At 42.3% G+C, this 20,844-nt stretch overlaps 1 protein-coding gene across 3 annotated transcripts in view; it reads right to left on the minus strand.

Moving 5' to 3' along the window:
- Positions 1 to 26: 26 nt before the first annotated feature.
- Positions 27 to 20,844, minus strand: part of LOC130153013 (signal recognition particle subunit SRP54) — a 32,863-nt gene continuing 12,045 nt past the window's right edge. The window contains exons 12-17 of one of the 3 annotated variants that reach the window (XM_056347407.1): positions 20,744 to 20,817; positions 20,390 to 20,498; positions 19,438 to 19,608; positions 18,850 to 18,945; positions 3,049 to 3,146; positions 27 to 2,248 (exon numbers count right to left, since the gene is read on the minus strand). In XM_056347407.1, the coding sequence (XP_056203382.1) occupies positions 2,036 to 2,248; positions 3,049 to 3,146; positions 18,850 to 18,945; positions 19,438 to 19,608; positions 20,390 to 20,498; positions 20,744 to 20,817 (761 nt within the window). In that variant the 3' untranslated portion in view covers positions 27 to 2,035. Of the gene's footprint in view, positions 2,249 to 3,048; positions 3,147 to 4,832; positions 4,900 to 11,714; positions 11,892 to 15,940; positions 16,206 to 17,885; positions 18,192 to 18,849; positions 18,946 to 19,437; positions 19,609 to 20,389; positions 20,499 to 20,743; positions 20,818 to 20,844 lie in introns of those variants that run through there. The other 2 variants (XM_056347406.1, XM_056347405.1) reach the window with 2 other exon arrangements.

Here is a 20,844-nt window from a genome sequence, read left to right on the forward strand (position 1 = left end):
ATTTTAAAAGAAAAGCCATAGCCAACTTCCAGTTCAAAAATTATATTAAATATAAAATAACCAATTAATGCATTTACAGAAAAATTAAACCATTATGAAAGTAACCACTTTCATACAGTTTGCAAAAAACTGAAGGAAGGATTAAGTTAAGGCACAGTGAGTAATACAGTATTTTATACAAAGAAGTTTAAACCCAAGGCAGTGAGACCATTTCTGATGCAACAGATAATAGGGGGAGGGGAAACCAACACAACTGACACTAATGTCTTGGCAGAAAAGCAAAATATCCTTCAGCTGTAAAGGTTTTACCCTTGAGCTACATGAGGCTTTCTACCTCTGACAGTATAAGAACTCTCAACAAGCTGCTTTTCTGTGTGTTCCCCAGGTGTTGAACCAACTCTCCCTTGCAGGTGTTTTGGGCTGAGGAATGACTTTACACAGCTGTCAGCACCCTCTGTCTTACAATTCAAAAAGAGGCAAAGAACAGAGTATCAAAACGGATGGAATAGAGCTGATGAATCCTCCTCATAAGACCTTCTGTAGTGCTGGAATGGTAAGGGCAGATGAGAGGAGAGGGAAGTTGTGCTCTACAGGCAGAGGGTTGTCTGAAATATATAATTGAACGCTGGAAACTAATAGCCAAGTCAGCCAGCCTCCGGTGTTACGTCAGGCTCCTCAGTTGGTAGTGGGACCAAGGCCAGGGACATATGACGATACCCAGCACAAAATTTCACTGAAGTAATGTTTTACATGGTAACTAGTACAGATTCTCTGCTCCTTTATCTATAATAGTTCTGTAACAAAAGTGACTGGGGCACTGACATCTGATTGTCACAAAGTAAATGAGTCACCTTTTACAAGCCACAGCAAAATGACAGTCATTGCAGTTAAAATAACCTTAATTGGTATTTGGGGCTATTTAAAAGCTTTGGAGCTACCTGCATTTCACTTAGACAAAAAAAAAAAAGTTACTGTTGTTGCAGGACTGCAACGAAGTTTTGTTTATTTAAGAAAAAGAATCATAAGTTTGGTTTTGTGATTTCTAGTTATTCATGTATTCTGTGCTAAAGGGGTTACACTTGCAATGGCACATCCCTTACTGGTAATTTAACACTAAACAAGTACTCTGTTTAGGTTAATCAAGTACACTGACTCAGGTAAACTATGTCCAAAAAAGTTTTCATAGTTCTAGACTGGTAATGTAGGCAGTGTCTGGTGCATTCAGTATAATTTAGCAAGACCTTAGTTTGTTTCCCAGACTGCTGGGAGCAATATGAAGTATTCAAGCAGGTGGATCTCTTTGTTTTTGGACTTGGGAGTGAGAACATCTTACACTGATGCTAGTTCTGTACTTGGCTGCAGCACTGAATGGAACAGCTGAGCACTGTCAGCCTCCAAAAGTGCTGGTACTTGTCAGTAAGTTCTTAAGGGTGTTTACAGCCTCCTTTAATGTTTTTCTTTAATTTAAAAAAAAAAAGTCAGTGGACCCTTAAATCTAATTAACATTAAATCTAACATTATCTCGTGTTAAACAACAACAGAAAAAAAATACATGCATACAATAGTGACAATAAATAGGGGAAATAAGACACTATTATAATGACTTGAGTTACAGGGTATTGATTCCTATTAATCTATTCACAGAGAGCCAAGTTGCAAACAATGTGCAAATCAGAAATAGGTGTTTTAGAAGTAGGAAGCAGCACTGCATCTGCAATCCACAGGGGTTACAGACACAGCAATTCAAGGAAAAGACATTTTTACTTCTTTCCACAGAAATTAGCTCACACATTCAATTTTAGACCAAATGTTTGTAGTGCAATTTTCATTTTAACTGAAGTGCCAGTTTGGCAGAACACCTCAGCCTTTATTAGGCAGACAGACTGAACAGATACTGCCTAGCTCTCTCCTGATCAATAAGAATGCTAGAAGTTGTTATTTCACTGAACAAGTATAATCCTATTTTTCCTGCTTCTTATAGCCAGATTGTGACACCTGACACTTCCTATTTCCTACATTATACAGACCTTTACACTTAAGGAGGGACAGGAACTACATCTTGTTTGTTTTCCCCAACAGACTGGCCATCTCCCTCATTTTCAAAGTTTACATTCACAAATGAAGTGCATGCTGTTGCTTCAGGCTGGTCTGTCCGGACAGGAGCTTCAGCCTGGGGCTTGTTCTGCTGTTCCTGATGCTGTCTTTCTGCTTCTTCCGACATCTTGTTTTCCTGTTCCTCCTCTTCCTCCTAAAAATAGATAACTGGATTTGTAAGCTACTGTTTACCACTTACTTACATTCAATTGAAGTCTTTCCATAAGAGTATACCAGTTCCTATTAGGAGGCAAGGATGTCTGCTCCACTAAAAAACAGGCATTAGTTGGTAATAAAATGAGGTATATTCCAGAATTCCTTTTATGGAGAAAAAATAAAATCACCCAAAGTGAGGATTAAACTGTGTTAAATAAACACCAAAAAAAATCATGTGTCTAGACAAGCACTTTTTAGTCAACAGCAATCGGTCTACCTTCTCTAAAGCTTTTTCAGCTCAATAATAAAAAGCTATCAAAAATTAAAAAATCATAGTAAAGATTTAAATAGGTTTCCTCTCTCTTTCAAATAAAAATTATTAAGGCTTTTTTTTGCATAAAGCACTGACTACCTATCAGTCATTTCCAGTTATAGTTTAGAACAAATGGTAACCTTTACCCTTGACACTTTGTTGAACAGGTTTTAAGAGTTGGAAGTATACTCCTAGCAGCCACCCCTTTGCAGTGCCCAGTGCTCCATCCAACTTCCTCACACTTGACTTGAAAATGCATTGTACAAGCGGGACCTAGCCCGTTCTAACTGATAAACTGGCGAGAAAAGGCTGATGTATAGGCAGGCATTAATTGTTTGTCAAATGAAAACTGAAGGCAAACTGAAATAGGGGTTCTAAACCCTCATTTTAATGCTGGAATACAAATTAATTATTTTTTTTTTTTTAAATACCAGGGAAGGCAAGTTGGAGAAAAGGAAGGTAAGAGCCCTATCTCACACACATACCTCTCTCTTCATTCTGTAATACTCATCAATGGCATATTGGTATTTTGGTGTGCTTATCCCCAGCACAGATGCAATCTTTTCTCCCAGGAAATCACACACTAAAAAAAAATAAAGAGAGGTTTACATATGATTAGTATCTAGAAGAAAATTCTTAAGCACAGTTTTATTTTAAAAGGTATCCTCATCTTTCCTGAATGGTTTTCCATAGTCCTACTTCACACAAAAGACAAAACCAAAACCTGCTAGGCTAATCTACTTGTATGTAATTATTAGCCCAATATACCAGTAGTTGTCCTTTAAGATAAAGAATGAATGAAAGGAGAAGAACATGGAAGTCAACGAAAATATAGATGGTGGCGGCATTCGTTTGAATTCTACTGGTTTCAGCTTTGAACCCCGGTTTGTTTTGCTAGGGGATCAGTTAAAGGATAAGCCTTTAACTGAACTTGGAACTGACAAGTAAGGTTAGACAAAAATACATGGCTACCAATTGCACTGGCACTTCAGTCTAACGGACCCAGTGAACTAGAGAGTTATTTATTGATACATGCATACTTCAAGTCAGTAGGAGTTTTAACAATGTTCTGTGTTGCATCCTAATGGATTAATAAAATATTTAGGTTTTCAGCTGTCTCAGCTTTCAAGCTGGAGGCTACACGCAGCGCTGCTCTGCTAGAACAGGTAATGCAGCATCACAAGTGTGGAACCAGGGGTTTGTGTCAGTCAGTCTCTACCAGGGTGATGGCTACAGCACTGCTGCTTGAGTAAAGGCAAGCAGGAAGCCAAATATATTGCACTTCAAATTACAAATCTGCCGAGGACGCAAAGGAGTTAGTTGTCTTCAAGGAAAACAAATTCGAAGTTGGCAATTGACTGCTTCAATGAATATTCACAATAACTAACTTTACAGATATGCTGGCGTCTAGAGCTCTGTGCAGAAGACCAGTTCGAATTACAAATGTAAGAAGCAAAACTGAAGTGGGAAGAAGGAAGTACTAATCTTCAAATTAATAAAAGACTTCTGAAAAAAGGAAAGCAGTATCTTTGTGCATGAAGAACAGATATGACAAGGAATGGAATTACACTGTACATTAGAGAAAAAGCACTTCTAAAAGTAAGGATAAGTTAGTTAATAAAATAAACTGCCTATAGTTTTTTTAAAAATACACAAAATTAGATATACAATGACAGAAACACCACATTTGTCAAAAAAACCAATAAAGGTACTTTACACCTTGGGAGGAACATAGACTGGGACAAGTATTTTTAAAACTTGGCAGAATTTTGTGAGGTCCACACGCCAAATAAACTTCTATGCAATGAGTTTAAGACTCTTGACAACAGCCTTATTTTTATTTTGTAACCTCAGAAGTCTGTTGTAATGCACACAACTAGATGGGATAATTATTAGTTGTCTTCATAAAAACTGTCAGTTTAGTTACTCCAAACAGCATTCTTTTCAGATAATGTCACACAAAACGCTTCCATACAAAACCAAATAGAAAGCTGATACACTCCCTTGCCAGCGCTAATGGAGGAAAAGGGGGGAAAAAAGTGTTCAGCAAAAGGGTGTTTCCTGTTTGTTCTTCCATTCAAGAGTTGATTGAAAGTAAAAAAAAAAAAAAGTGTCTAAGGCAAGAGAATATGTCTCTACACGTTAAAATACAGGTTCATTCATAGTTTTGAAAAAAATGACCAGTAGCTCACAAAGATGATTTATGGTCTGTGAACATGACTTTCAATATTCCACTACTGGCTTACCCAAAAATTACATAAAGCAATACCTGATAAGGTTGATGTGGCAACTCGCAGCATGTGAAACCACAAGTAGGGGCCCCATGTGAGCGTTGTCTGTAAGAACAATAGTAGTATGAATACATAGAAGTGTTTGTTCATGGCTCTTACTAATACATAAAAAAGCTCAAACAGATTGAGAAGAAAGATCTGCAATGCTTCCCGTTTGCCAGCTACCACAATATTCTTGCTTTAAAGTAAGTCCAGACCAGACATGCATGAAGCAAAGTATCACCCTAAGATATAAATATAACCACAGTTCATATCTGGGAAAATCTGTTTCATTGAGTTTTGTTTCCTGCTCCCAGACTTGGGAAATGACAAGCATCCACCTCAATCCCAAGGTAACTCCTATAGCTAGAAAGACCTTTCCATAATGTTCTGAATTCCATCAGCCCTAGAAGAGAAGTGGGTTATCCAAGTAGCCCCTCATTACAATAACGAGAAAGCTGCAAAAGACTATTTAAAACCAAACCTTCAAAGTGGTCCCTGAGCAAGGGACCACTTCCAAGTACTTACAACTGCATACAAATTGCCATTTGGAATTGCATCTGAGGAACAAAACTAGGAACCGTGAGGGAGGAAGAGCTACCGCAGCTCTGAGGCAGCAAGGGACAGGCTGACAAGGAAAGCACCTGGGGTGGCATGAATGACGAGGAACACAAAACCAACAAAACAGGGCTCAAGTGGGGTCACCCCAAGCATTTGCATGAGCAAGGAAGTCTCTCTGAAGTGCCTGCACACTAAGGCACGCAGCATGGGGCATGAACACACGGAAATGGAGACCTGTGTGCAGCTGCAGGGCTGGGATCTTGCTGGGATCCCCAGAGAGGCAGTGGATGGCTTGCACAACTGGAGCGCTGCAGTGGACAGACTCTTTAGGAAGGACTGGCCAGGAAGACGAGGAGGAGCTGCCCTTTGCACACCTGTGGTGTCTTCGCTGCCACAGAGAAAGCACTGCAACCTCCAGACAAATTGAGATACTTCCACACAGGAACTTAAAGGAAAGTTCGAACTTAACGGGCATACCTACACTATCCTCTTCACTAAGGAAAGAGGCTGTATCTCTCTTTGAAAAGAAATTAAAAACAAGCCATGTAATAAAAAGGAGAAGGAGAAAAGCAGATTCCAGTCTTAATGGGGAAGGAGCTGTAGGCTTTCACTTCTGTGAAAGGGCAAACTCAAATTTCATAGTCACCTAAAACATGTTTATAGTTACGGTCTGTTGTACTCAGGCAAGATCTCTGTAGAGGTAGTAGAAAGCATCAATTAAGAGTGTCAGCTTTTATTACATGAAACCCATTAACTCCATCAGTTCCCTATGTGTTTATAACTTGTTGCTAAACACTGTGACAGTAAGCATTTTCTGTGATCTTATTTAATAGCTATCTGTACAGGACAACCAATATGACTGTAAATAATATGGCTATAGGGATTCATTGGGACAGCCTCAGTACGCACGTACGCAAGCTACAGGACTTTGGTGTTTTCCACGCACAGCCTCTACAAATCAGTGGCAGCAAGAAATCATCTGTCAAGCCAGAACCTCAAGTTGGGCAGGCTGAAAAAAGCCAGATGCTATATATTTTTGGCAGCGGGCATGGAAAATGTCCTGCCAAGGTAAAAATGTAAGCAAAACCAGCTTGCTATCCTGCCTGCACAAAAGCACCTCGTTGTGCATCCAGCTCGATGATTATGCACTCAGTTGGCAGACAGGCTAACAACAATCATTTTGGAGTTTGTTCAGTTGAGGAAGTCAAGAAAAGTGCTGGAAAAGCTTGTTGCCACAGGTGCAAACAATGGCATTGATGAGGTTCTGTACAATCCTTCATAATGAGGTGACAAGATGAAAAAGCATTCAACACAGCGTGCAGGACAAACGGACCTGCTGCGCGGCTGTACGCAAGAAGCTACAAGAGCCCCTGGAACATTTAAGAGTGAAAAGACCAGCTGAACTTCAACGTGACAGAACTAACTCAGACACAGAGTATTGCAACACGTTTGTGGCAACACACATGTAGGGAACATCTGAGGCTTGGCAGACACAGAGGTTCTATTTCCACTGTTCCCCGACCGCAATTAAAAACCAGTTTGGTACGTTGGAAGCACTTTAAGTTCAGCTTCATGGAAACCTCTGCTCTCTGACAAAGCCCAGCAAGATGCTTCTTCACCCCTGCCAAGCAAGGCTTTGCTGGTCCCCTGAATTTAAAAAAGGAGCATCCTTTGAAGTATCTCAAAAGGCAATACAAAACCATGAGAGAAGCTACTTCACACGAATTCAAGAGGAGAAAGGAGATGCCTCGGGAAGTAAACCACCAAGAACAACCAGGAACAAGGGAACACCTCCAAGGAATAACTCTCCTTTATTTTCTCCCCCCTTCACTTCCCAAGGGTACGTTCGGGTGGTTTCCCAGAGCACCTCGGAGACTGAAGCAGGAGTGGCAATGTGAGGCGAGAAGAGGTACTGGAGAAAATCAGAACTGCTCGGGTGATATGAACGGGGCCATTAGGCAATGGCTCAGTACAAACGAACCCTACTCCGTGAAGCAGCTTTAATGCACTGAGTGGTACAGAAAACAGTACCCAAGTCAGGTCCTACTAATGCTCAGTAAGAACCACACACCCAGACACTGTACATCAACCTCCTTTGGCCAAAGAAGCCTTAATGTTCAGTCTTTCGTCAATGCAAGGCCACAGTAATACTCTATTTCTTGACTGGAAACAAGGGGCAGCAGTATGAAACACAGGACACTGGCTTATTATAAGGGGACAGGATGTCTCCCGCCATCAGCCTCTTTAGTACATGTTTCTACAATGCTTAATTATACTATTCAGCTTTCCTGACTTTATTTTGTTGTTTCAAATAGAAAACACAATGGTTATGACAACTGGTTTTTAAATTACAAAAAATCTTAACGTACCACTTTAATCCAAGTGCTGCATTTTAAATAGGAATGAGCACAATGGATTCAACCATTGATAAAACCAAGGGGGTTCTGGTCTAACAGAACATGATTTTGTTTCCTAGTACAGTACTGCTGAATGGAGCACACACGCACTCCCCTGAACTTGCCAGATTTCAGTCAGTCCCTAATAACACTTGAACTTTCCGAAGAACGCAGGGTTTATCTTTGCCAGAGAAAATGGCAAAATAAAGGAAAAAATAATTTCCTGATTTAAGAAAAAACAAATCCCGTATTTAAGAGTTAATATACACCACCAAATAGATACTTTTCCACTGTTTACTGTGCCAAGATGCATTTCAAATTAGTTTAACTACTGACTGGCCACTGCTGTAACAGGTCTTTTAGTGTATGCACCATGTCAAACTGTGGCACCTAAGACAAGCCAGTGAAAACAACATCAGAGACACACATACCATCCTCCATCAAAAAGCTTCTGCCATATTATGAGTAGCCATTACTTGGTCAGTGACTATTTTTCTCCCTCATCCCCAAATTGTTAAAAATGTTTAACAGTCCTCAAGAGAGGACTTTTTGCTGTTTGAAGTTAAGCTCCTTTTAACTACAGGATATCAAGATAATCTCCCTGCAAAAACGTGTTTCAATCTTTCTGAGCACTGAAAGTTAATAAAATTAAATCTCTTCTGGTGCTTTGTTGCAGAGATGTTCTCAGGATGAATTCCAAGGTTATCACCAACAGTTACATTACTGACAATTGCTCTGCAAAGATTTACACTCCACTTTCTGCCTATTCATGTAATAGGTGAATGCAACAAAGAGCTTATAGCAAGCAGCCCTCCAAGGATAAACAGAAAAATTATCTTCTAAAACAGGTTAGGGAAGTTTAGTTACAACAAAATAAAGTTTTGGTGGACAGGTGCAAAATGAGATTTACATATAAAGTGTAAGCATCTAAGTCCTTCTAGACAGACTAGAAGTTTCAGTTAAAATTAAAGCATTTACGTAATTAAAGCATCTATGTTTTAATATGAGAACACACAGATAATACTGAACGCTACTATCTAAAAAATCCAGGGGGAAATGTATTAAGCATACCCTGTGTTCTAGATTCAATTCATTCTTTAAAAAAAACCAACAACCAAAATACAACAGAATGGACACTCCAGTCCAAGAATGTTAATGAAGTGAGTGCTGACCTATAGAAGTTATCAGAATTGTTTCCCTTAAACTAATTTAGAGGCTGCCAGGATGCCAATACCAGCTGAGCTTTGAAATTTCACGATGCAAAGTTTCTATTCAAAATATTAAATGTGCTTTTTTAAAAAGTAAGTTGGACCAGAAACAGCTATTACTTGCAACATACTTTTTCATATCCCAACTGAGATAACAAGTTTTAGACATGCTGGTCTCAGCAAACTGACTATTTAATTGCTTTTATAAAAATGTTTTTATTGTAGGATTTGTAAGGCAGCTGTTGGCTAAAGCATCAAAGCTCAGCTTGGACTAACATTTCTCAGTTGAGTGTCTCAGCTGGGATACACGAAGCATGCAGCAGATAAGGTAAACTTCACTTAATGGCAACCCTTGCTCTAATCAAGTTAATTCTGTCAAAGTAAAAAGCAATACATAATAAGGCATACTGCGCTCCACAATAAACTGTTCTGGTCTGAGGGGTCCTTTTATTAAAAAGGGTAATAAAAATTAAGCTATAAAAGGAGAATAAAGCCATTGTCACTGTGCCATGCAATATACTTTTTGCTATTCAGAAAAAAAATCCTTGTTAGGAAAGCAGGAGAACAATCATGCCGCATTCCCAGCTGTTGTGCACGTTTGAGGGCTCTCTAGTTAAATGTCCATTTCTACAGCAGCGTGCACTTCTCTGGCCTCACAACACATACATTAAGGCTTATGAGCCTTCCCTTGCTGCACCACAGTGGAACTCTTCTACCGAGAAGAAATGGCACAAGAAGTTACACAGATCTGGTCCCCTGCTAATTATAGTTGGGAAAAATCTCTTATACATCCGTGGATATCTGACATGACCTGCATAGTGGGGAACAGATCTGACTCTAAAGGTACCTGAACATTACCGTAATATTCAGTAGGTTTCACAGTTCTTGCATTTCTTTTTGTAGATCCTTGCAGAGATAAAAAAAAAAAAAACTGAGCAAGGCAGCTTAACATCTACTCACTGTTTGCGAGTACAATACATTTATTTTCAAACCAAAAATGTCAATGTATTTTATACCGATGATACCCTACATGCTCTCAGGCTAATGTTACTTTTCGTTGTAAACAAGAACTACCTAGCAAGAAAGAAATAGTGGTACCAAGATGAAGTGCAACAGCTTCACCTGGGAATTGCTATGAACCAAATCCCAGCTGAATGCCCACAGTCTCACTGCAGCTCTGTCCTCAAACCACCTTTTTTTTTTCCCCTTCAAGACAAATTCATTTTACAGAGGGGGAAAAAAAGAACCAGTTGACAGTCCCTCCCAAAGCAAAGCCCTTATGGTTCACCACTTCTTCAAAAGAGAATGAGCAGAAAGTCAACCTCTTTACTGCAGTCCGTTCAATAAGGGCAAGCTCTCCCAGGGTGGATATGCATGTAAATAAATACAGGCCCTACCACTATACAGTAAAAAAGAGAGCTGAGAGCTTCAACCACAACATTTCTTAATTATGGATTCCCAAATGATGGTGCAGAAGTCATTTCAACAGCAACGCCAAGTAGAAAACAGGGTACCAGTTTCTGTGCACACCAAGACTCTTCTCTGGAGCATGGGAACGAGCAGCTACACACCAGCGTCTGCCTCCAGCGTGCAACCAGGCGGGACAAACTGCTGCACAAAGCAACGGCTCCCGGCACATCGGGAAGGACCCAGCCAGTTTCGAGCCTCCACCTCTATCGCAATACAGGCAACAGAGCCCAGAGAGGGCCAGGAAGGGAGCCCACCAGCAGGCAGGGAACAGGTCCGCAGACCCAGCTTATTGGGGTAAGGAGGGCAGAGAAAAGAGGTGGCTGGGACACCAGTTCGTGGGGGTGTCATAAACGAAACATGAGACTCAGTGATGTGGAGAGATGAAGAGAAGGATGTGGCTCTTCTCTAGGGCTGACTGCCAGAGAGCAGGGAGCTGCTGCTGCCACAGCTGGCACGCGCGGCTCTGAGCCTTGCAAATACACCATCATCACCGCAAACCAGATTGTCAGAGATGCCAACTGAGTATAACACTATATATTTCCTTTTACCTCGAAGTATAGACCCAAAATCATGACAAAAAGGAAAACATACTTTAGCAGCTACGTCACACGCTACTGGAGACAGCTTCAATTGCCAAAACTCCACTTGAATTTGGACCCCATAAATGGAGACTCCATTCACAGGTCAAGCAACATCTTAATGGCTTACAAGAAGATGAACATTACATACACAGACTAGGCAGGTCCTTTAAAACCTGTTTTTCACATACTATGAATTACACCAGTTTTCCTTTTATTTCTGCAAGTCATTTGTTTCTTTCCCTGCTATACTCTTTTTTTTAATCATATCAAATTGCTGGTATGGTAACACTAAATTACAGGTTCAACTCTCCACTGTCACCAAACAGAAAACAAATGCCTTCCCTGCGCATTTTTTTAAAGAATAATACAAATCAAGGAGACACCAAGCAAATATTATTAGAGGGAGAAATGCTGGAGAGGACAGACCAGAACTGTGAAGAAATTAAACCCATTTCTAATTAATAGGGCTACTTTAGTGGAGAAGGACTCCAGGACAAAACAACTCAGGAATATTTCTCGGATTTCTCAGTCCCTAGCACCAATCTTATTAAGGGAACCTTTAATACAAAGTACTAAATCAGATTTATGACACAAAAATTAAAGTATAAAATATGGGTAGTTACCCAGTAAACCAGAAGTGGCAATTTATCAAGTAAAACACCTACAGGATCTACAGGCGGCAACAGATCTTTTTTCTCTTGTTCATCTTCCTCTTCATCTGTGCTATATTCTTCCATTGTTTCTCCACTTGCAAAATGAATAACCCTCCTTGGAATTTTCTTCTTCTTTCCTATGACACCCAGCTCCACATTCTCAAAGCCTCTATCTCCATTTGCCAGTTGCTATAAAGGAGAAAAAAAAAATCATTATGTCAAGTACACACTTCCAGAACTGGAAAAGCTCCTCCTTAAAAAAATTCATGGGGTATTTAAAATATTTTAGATTGATTAGTATATACAACGGACATTTGTAAGAGCTTGGCTGTAGGTAAAGATACGACTGAAACATTATTGTTTGCAGATACCTGAAAACTGATCTCTCCACTAAAAATAACAAAAAGATGAGTGCCTTCACTTCAGCATGCACAGGTGGTATTAAAAACATCTATTCCTAAAAAGCACTGTGATACGTAAGAGTTTCTTAGCAGGACACTTTTCTTTAAGTAACTAGATGAGCATATACGTGTGAATATATAAAAGTATCTTTGGTTTTGGAATTAGTCTCAAGTGAAATTAATCAAGCAGCTCATAGGCTGTAGCCACCACCTCTTTGCAAGCTTAGACAGACACCTCCAGGACACAACAGAACTGAATAAAGGAGAACTAAGCAGCCGGGGTCAAGCTTTAGAAAGATGCATCTGCCTCTGTGGGCTTTCAGCAGCGATCACGGTGAGTGCCAGGGACGGTGCTAAAAGAACAACCCTTAGTTTTGTGGCTAAAGACATATAAAAAGAGAAGTACAATGTCTGGGTTTGTTCTTCCAGCTGCTGAATGCTACAATGCAGTCTTTGGGTCACAAGCATTAAAAAATATACTCCTAGTTCAAAGGCCAATCAAAAATTCTTTAGGCTAGCAACTCCTGCAGGCAGAGAATTTTAGTAAGGTTTTGTACTGTAGCTCTCAAAACAGAGCCTTCGCCTCGGCAGAGCTTTTAGATACTACTGCATCAAATGCACAAAACTCTTCTGAACACGCTTCTGTCATGCAGAGAAGGACACAGAAGGTAGAAAATGCCAGCCACATGTTTTTAACGTACCATGAAAGTTTTTAAAAATGCACGAGCTCGTGTTATTTGAAACCGTATCGTAAGGAATGAGATGTGTGTACATGTACGCAGAATTCAGGCTGCATAAAATGGGCACATTCCAATCTTCGACTTCTTGCCTATGCAAACTCAATGGTCTCCACAGGTCACAATTCAAAATTATTAATAAAAATATGTATTTTATCACAGAGCTGTAAGACATCCCTTAATTGTTGCAAGCCCAGCATCACCATTCCCATCTCTTAACGCTAGATTACGCAAATTAGCTTTGCAGCACAAACGGGCTCAGTTAGCTGGGAAAGGCAGCGGGCACAGCAGAGAGGGGCAGGAGGGGGCCGTGGAGAGCAGAACGGCATCCTCCATTCCAGGCACAGATTTTTCTCGTGCCCATAGAGAAGAGGGAGGGAAGGTAAAGATCACGTGCCAAGCACTACAGCGTGGAGAGGGAGCGCACACATTCATCATCTCTCCCAGCTCTCATACCTCCACTTCTCAAAACTGCAAGTCATTTCAGCTTCCCCCAGCATCTCTTTAACTACCGCAGCACATTTTGGGCATTTTCCTGGGGGAGCGCAGCAGAATGAAGCAGCAAGTTTCCAAGAGGGTAATTAAGCTGAAATGGCATTACATTTTCATGCAGAGTTACATTTTCATGTAGAAAGACCAAACCGACTCGCTGGGGCCCAGCGCACTCTCTCTGCTGCGTATCAGTCTCGGGAACAGAGCACGAGCAGAACAGCAAAGCTACAGAAGTACAAACGCTGAGAACAGTGGAGCAACCTAAGCACAGGGAGCGCTCCTTGCTGCCGCTATAAAAGCGGGCACCACTTACTGTGACTCAGTTCTGTAGTTTTTGGAGCAAAGAGCACCACAGAATCAGTCTTTTATGAACATTTCACGCTCCTTTATTGGCATCATACAATGATGCCATTTTTCATGTTTAGTCACAGTGCTGAAGAGCACTATTTTTTGCAACACAGCATCACAAATATTGCTGTGATTAACCACAGCAAGCAACATCAGCCTCTCCTTAAGTTCCCCTAAAGGCACAGTCTCTTCATCTGATTTTGGCTTGTTTAACTCAAACGCCTCAAATATTTTAACTTAGAAAAAAATTGTAGTTAAAATTTAAAAAGCAGGCTTCAATTGCCTGCACAGCCATCCCACACTCCACTTACACTACCTACAGCAAGCAGCTCTGCGTAGCTGGTACTGGTACAAAGTTGCAGACAAACGTGGTAGTTTGAGACAGTAGGGTTTCCTCAAGGAACAACGAATCTGTTTCAGAGTCCTAAATCATTAAATAAAACAATATATATCAGCTGTTGCTTTTGTGATTACCTAGTCAACAAACCTGGATGTGGGTTTTATTCATCACTGTAACATTGGTCCTTTTAATTTTTACATGCACAGCATCAATAAAAGCCAACCTTCCCAGCTGCAAGCTGGAAGTTCAGCATTAACAAATTTTCTTTTATCTTTCCAAAACCGTGGCAATACAGATCTGTACAGCTCAAATGTTGCAGCATCTCCTGTTTGGGGGCTGAACACTTTTTATCTTCCTTTACACATCTGAACTTCTTTTCCAATTCAAGAAGTGGTTACAAAGATCATGCTTCTAGTCCGTGGCTTTGGTCAGGTTGCCCACCTCACCTTTTTCCACAGGCTTGTCCCTTTCCAACACATTATACGGACCTTGAAAGACTCAGCATTTGTCTTAACCGAGTGCCATAAAAGTATTTGCTTTGGCTTCTGTTCCCGCAACAATTAGACACAAAGGCCTTGTGCTTCTGCCACGCTGGCTAACACTCTTAACGCACGTGGGAAACACCGCAAAGTGACTTATTTTTCTTTTTAGATACCCTCTTGGAATTTTTCTTGGCTTTACGGCACCCATGCAAACCTTGCCCGTCAGGAAGTCAGCGTATGAAACCGCTGCTCCTTGTTCACCCTCTTCACACCCACCCTCTCACCTCAGCCTTTAGCCAGAAACCGCGTGCGACCAGGACACATTCTGACAGCGCTGGTACAACACCCAGCGCAATGGAAATTCAGCCACATCCAAAACGCCATTAAAATAAATAAATGATGATTAAGGATGAGGTGTGCCAGGACACCTACATGGAAGCTAGGAGAGCTCACACAACTCATACTAGGTGATGCAATAACGTCAAGTTTCATCAAAGAGAGGAGAAGAAAAGCAAAAAGGAAGAGGGAGAGCAGGCTGGTCACTTTGGCATCTTGGAAGCCACTGGGCTCAGGTCTCCTTGCAAAAACTTATGACCTAAAACGCTGAAGTTGCGATGTCCGCTCTCCCTCAGAAAGATGAATAATTCAATTTACACAGCTCGACTCACCCGACAGTGCTACTAAAAGGCTGGTAATAATAAGAAATATTTCTAGCCGTGTTATCTTGCCTGCCTTACCGATTTCATTTGTGTTGCTTTCCCTGGCTAGGCTTTTTTATTTTTTTTTGGAGGGGGGGGGGGGGAGTGGGTGGGTTGGTTGGGGTTGGGATCTTTTTCTCTATCGCCTACTTTCCAGCCTTGCGTTTCAACCGAAATTAAACAGCATGAGCCCTTCTCAAACGGAAGACACAATAACAGGGCGAGCGCCGACTGCAGGGCCCCCCCCCGCCGCCGAGCGGCTCGGGGCGCGGCGCCAGCACCGGCCCCACGGACGGGAGGGCTCTCGGGGGCCGCTCCCACCGGGGCCGCTCCCACCGGGAGCCGGCGGCCCCGGCCAGCCCCGCGCCCCGGTGGCCTTGGCAGGGCGGCGGGAGGCGGCAGCCTGCCCCGATGCAATATTCATCAGGCTCGTTTGTCAGGGCATTGTCTGCCGGCCCCGGCTGACACCCGAGGCGCCGCGCTCCGGTAATTACGGAGCGCTGGAGGGAAGGGCGGGCGGCCCGGCAGGCCGAGCCCGCGCCCAGGCCCCCGCGCCCCGCCACCCCCACCGAGAACCGGCCCGCGCCGGGGGCTCCCCCCGCGCCCAGCCCCGGCCCGGCGGGGTTCAGGCCGCCACCGCCACCCACGCCCCGGACGGACCCCAAGCGCCGCCGCCCCGAGGGGCCCGCCCCCCCGCGGAGCCGGCTGCCCCGGGCCCCGCCGCCGGGCGCCCCGCTCACCTGCTCGGGCTCCATGGCGCAGGAGGCAGCCGCGGGGCCGGCGGCGGGCGCGCAGTAGAGGGTGATGGCGGACAGCCCCTGCTCCATCCTCCCGCCCGCCGCGGCGCCGGGGGAGGGCGGCAGCGGGCCCGCCGCGGCCCAGGGAGGCGAGCAGCCGGGCGGCACCGCCCGTCACACCGCCCGCCGGGGCGGCGCTTGCAGCCCGCCAGCGCGCCCCGGGCCGGGGGGGTCCCGCCGGGGCCGGCCACGCTGCGGGGCCGCGGCCCATCCGGGAGAGACCCCGGGGCGGGTGCCAGCGGCCGTTGCCCCCTTCCCCGCAGCTCGCCCGGCAGCGAGCGGGGCCCTGAAGGCAGCCGGGCACGGCCCCCGCGGCGGGCAGCAGGCGTGCCCCTCTGCGGGGAGGGAGGGCGCTGCGTGCGGGGGGGAAACGCGCCCGTCATCTTGCTAGAGTACTGTAAAAATCTGCAAAATAACAGATAATGTACTTGGGAAGCGCAGGAAGTTACCCGGCAGTACTGAGGAGTCGTCCCCGCGGCAGGGCCGAGCCTGCCAAGCCTTTCCCTGCCTGCGCTTGGCTCCGGCCGTGCAACGCATTCGAAAGGACAAACCACGGAAGGGGAAGAAGCGCCCAGCGGGGGCGCCGGCCCCGGGCCGCCGCCGTGTGCACCGGGGGTCCCAGCCGGCAGGCAGCGGCGCTGGGCGCTAACCCGCTGCACGGGGAAAAAAACTGCTGGAGGCAGAAGCATTTGAAACGTCCTCCTTATTATGGGACTCGGGAGTAGTTCTGCTTTGTTTAAGGTTAGAGCCAGTGGCTGTAACATGCACTTCTTTACGCGACAGCAAGGGCCGTCATTCAACCCTGGGTCATGAAGAACAGCTTCTGAAGAATTACAGTCTGGAGTAAAGATGGGCTCTTAGGCACTTTCTTAGCCATATTATCAAAGCATTATCCGGATCCTGTGACAAATCAAAGTCCCAGGCAAAGTATAGACATACCCGACTGGCAGCTAGGCTAGTGCAAGGCAGAAAACGTCCCCTTATGAGAAGGCCTGACACACACACAATGCACTATTGAATGCACGATTACAGAAACACAAGAATGAAAGATTAAAGAACTATTTTACAAATAGTACAGAACTGAGCATCTGCTTTGTATGTCATTTACAATCCAAGCACTCTGCAGTATACTAAAATAAATTTTGTAATATGCCCTCTCGCCTTAAGATAACTGTGAAAGACCTTACATGCTTGCCAAGAGGTATGCTGGATTTCAAAGTTCATCTGGTCTACCTAGTTTCTGAAGCGTGTCTGTAGGTTCCACCTTTGAGACCAACACAGTAAACAGCTATTAAAAAAAAAATGCTACAGGTAATTAAGATCAGATAGCAGCTGAGTTGGGGCAACATGCTCTGTCAGAAACAGCTCTCCCTCTCTCTCTCTTAAGTTCAGTACCAGCACAGAATGCCGTCTAGTATGTACTGGAAGTTGTCTCCATAAAAGAACTGCTTAATTTGCAGCCTGATATTATCTTTAGTACACGAGACTGCTTGGTATCTGCATACCTGCATGCTTTTAGTCACTTCGCTGTGTATAAGGAAAGAATGACAGAATTCTGGACAACAGAGTTTTGCACAAACCAGAGCACAGCACACTGTTTCAGATACTGAAGTATTCTTATAGCATTTATGCCAAATACGAGTTTCAACAGCCCGTAGAAACAAATCAAACTAAGGAAATCATCCCATGACATACTGGGCAAGGACAGTTATGAAAGATCTGAAGAAACAGGCCATCCTCTTGTTTATAACCACTTAAATTTTATTTTACAGTATATTTGTGACATTTTATGTTACTATAACCAAAGATCAGGGTCGTTTACAAATATAATGGCTGCCATTTGATGTAAACAATTAAAAAGTGTCTCTAAATATTAAATTTTTACATCATTTAATTTAATTACTCTTTGTGCCATCAGGTATTAGTGGAGAGGAACTAATTTAAGCAAAAATAGTTTTCAGAAATTAGATGTAGAAACTGAGAAGCCCGAATAAGATTTCAAAAGACCACTCCCCCCCCATCACTGTAAAAAGGAAGAAAGCAAATTCTTTCACTGAAGTTGCAATGAAGAGTCAACCAAGTCCATTTCTATTAAGGCTTCTTTACATATTATTGAATCCCATCATGCCTTTCATATTCCCAGCAGCGCCTTGTTGAAACTGTCTCATCATTGACTGCAATCCTGCCATGCCACCTGCAGAAAAAGCAAGAACATGGATGTATTATTTAACTCTGATGAACAGCTATCTTGCTTCTGAGGCCTCATTACAGCACACATGCTATTTCGGTAATAGACAAATGCAAGACTGTCAAGCCAGGTTTAAATGGCTATCAAAAATGGACAACTGAGTGAGTACAGAAAAGTCTGGGAAACACCAAGCTTAAAACAGGTTTAAAGATTACCTGTGCATTGAGATCTAAAAAAAAAACCTTGAAGGAATGACATTATCAATTAGTGAAGTTCCAGTATAGTAGTCTTTATTTAAAGCTGCTCTTGTCAAATTTAATTATTTGAGGCAAAGCTTAGAAGAAAAGGGAAGTTTAGGAAGATACTTGCTTTACCACAGTCATCCTTCAAGTCATCACTTTACTATTCCCTCAGGCAACACTCCAACTGCTCATTGAGAGGTGAATCCAAATGAAGAAACTAGATGAAGCATTCATTGGCAAGTGCAACGTGCAATGCATTCACAATACACGGACTAGATGTTCTGATTCTTGTTAGACAACCTAGAAATACTTAATACACAATACACAACACGTTCTCACATCACCTTCCTCACTTCCGTATTTCAAACACTCAACCATAATTGGTAGTTCTCTCTTGAAGCTGTAAAAAAGTCCACACATACCCATATGATGAAGAACTCTTGGATCCATCATCTTTGCCATCTGCTGGTTCAGTTTGGCCAGCTGAGATGGGTTTACATTCTTTGACATATCACCACCTAAAATTTTTTAAAAAAAATGCAAGAAGCAATTGTAAGCAACTGGATTAATATATATTGGGCTGAAATTAAAATATATCTGAATTTTACCTCCTAATTCTAGATTCAAAACCATTCCAGTCTCATGATCAAAAGTTACTACATCAGCCACTTAAAGAGTATTTTAAGGATCAACAGTCCCTGCATACCACATAACAGACTGAAACATCAGTATTGTAGCAGCAATGAAGTCTACATTGATAAAGCCAAAAATACAGTAGTTTTCACTGCTAAGTTACACACTAGTGTCATGAAGAACAGTGCAGCTCTTACCAGTTACATAAAAGAACTTTCAAACATCATGGAAATGAGCAAGCTACAACTCATCTTCTCCTCTCCCAAACCCAATCGACATCTTCACATTTCCTCTGTGTTCACACATCAAGTGACTTCCGCACTGACTTAATAAATGTTTTTCTGTTTGGTTTTTTTTTTTTTATTGTTTTGTTTTACCTTTGAAAAGCCCCTTGATGCCTCCCATCTTTTTCACCATCTGTGCAAACTTGGTGTATTGGGTCAAAAGCTCCTGAACATCTCTGGTAGAAACACCTGAACCTCTTGCCACTCTTTGGATTCTTCCTGGTTGCTTACTGAAAACTTTGGCACCGTCTGTACTGTCCAGTTCTGCAATTACAGTGCAGAAAGAAAAATCCATTCAGTTACTGACATTAAAATCTGTTACAGCTGGTAGCAAACTTGTTGTCATTACGGTTGAGAATTTAGTTTTGAGGCAGAGAACAAAACCCTAGTTTTAGAAGTGACAATGCAGAATTTTACATAAATAATTGAAACATAATATTCTAGGGAGAAGTGCTAAAAAGCTATTATATTCACATGTTAATCAACATGATAGAAAAAGTTGCCTGGATAAATTATGCTCTCAGCACACTTGGTCTTAAGCCATGCTAGTGAGTTTAGCACAAAGCTAAGACCATACTTCTCCTGCAAGAGTTGCATGTGGATTAGAAACAACACACCTTGAATTCCAGAGACCAGGCTATGTCACCAAGTAAATTTGAGGGTGGGAAGGAAGAAAGACAGCAATGACAGATTAAAGAATGTAGCTTTTTAATCTACAAGTACAGCGTTAATAATTTCAGAAGCACAGTTACAGCATGAAGAATAAAAATACATTAATTTCCAAATAGAATGCTTCAAAATCCCACCTGTACACAAGACAGAGCAGCAACAGGCAACTGTCAAGGCATCTCTAAACATTTAGACTTATTCAGAAAGTTTGAGAAGTATGTACTCTTTACCATTTTTTTAAGAATGGTAAGTGTTCCTCGTAATTTTTTGTCACTGTAGATGCTGCCTTACATCCAACTTGTTTCCAAAAAGATCCTGCTACATAAGCTTGTTTTTCAATGGATAAAAACAAAAGTGTAGGTGAATTTTATTTTACCTTGGTCATTCATACTGTCCATTATAGTCATCAGTTTCTTTAGCCTTGCCATCGATTCCTGCTCATTGCCTTTACTCATGAAGTCAGTTCCAAAACCAGGGATCATACCCTTGTTTTAAAAATGAAAAACAGAAGTGTGTCAGAATAGGCAGAGGTAACTTTAAGCAGCCAGAAATACGGACAGCAAGTTTTAGTCTAGTTATGTATTGCAGCAGGCAAATCATTTTACCTTTCCGAAAAACAAAGCACAGATTTTTAACACCAGTTTCAATGAATAATTTTAAGTTTACAACATAAGTTTGTCAAATATAAATGAAAATCTGATAAAACAAAATTATTTGTGGTGTAACTAACCAAGATCTGACTGAATGGTCCCATTTTCATGATGTTTTGGAATTGTTCATACATATCTCTTAGTGTAAATTGACCTGAAGTATAGTAACAACAAGAAAAAA

The sequence above is a fragment of the Falco biarmicus genome, chromosome 7 (genome assembly GCF_023638135.1).
Source record: "Falco biarmicus isolate bFalBia1 chromosome 7, bFalBia1.pri, whole genome shotgun sequence".
Taxonomy (NCBI): domain Eukaryota; kingdom Metazoa; phylum Chordata; class Aves; order Falconiformes; family Falconidae; genus Falco; species Falco biarmicus.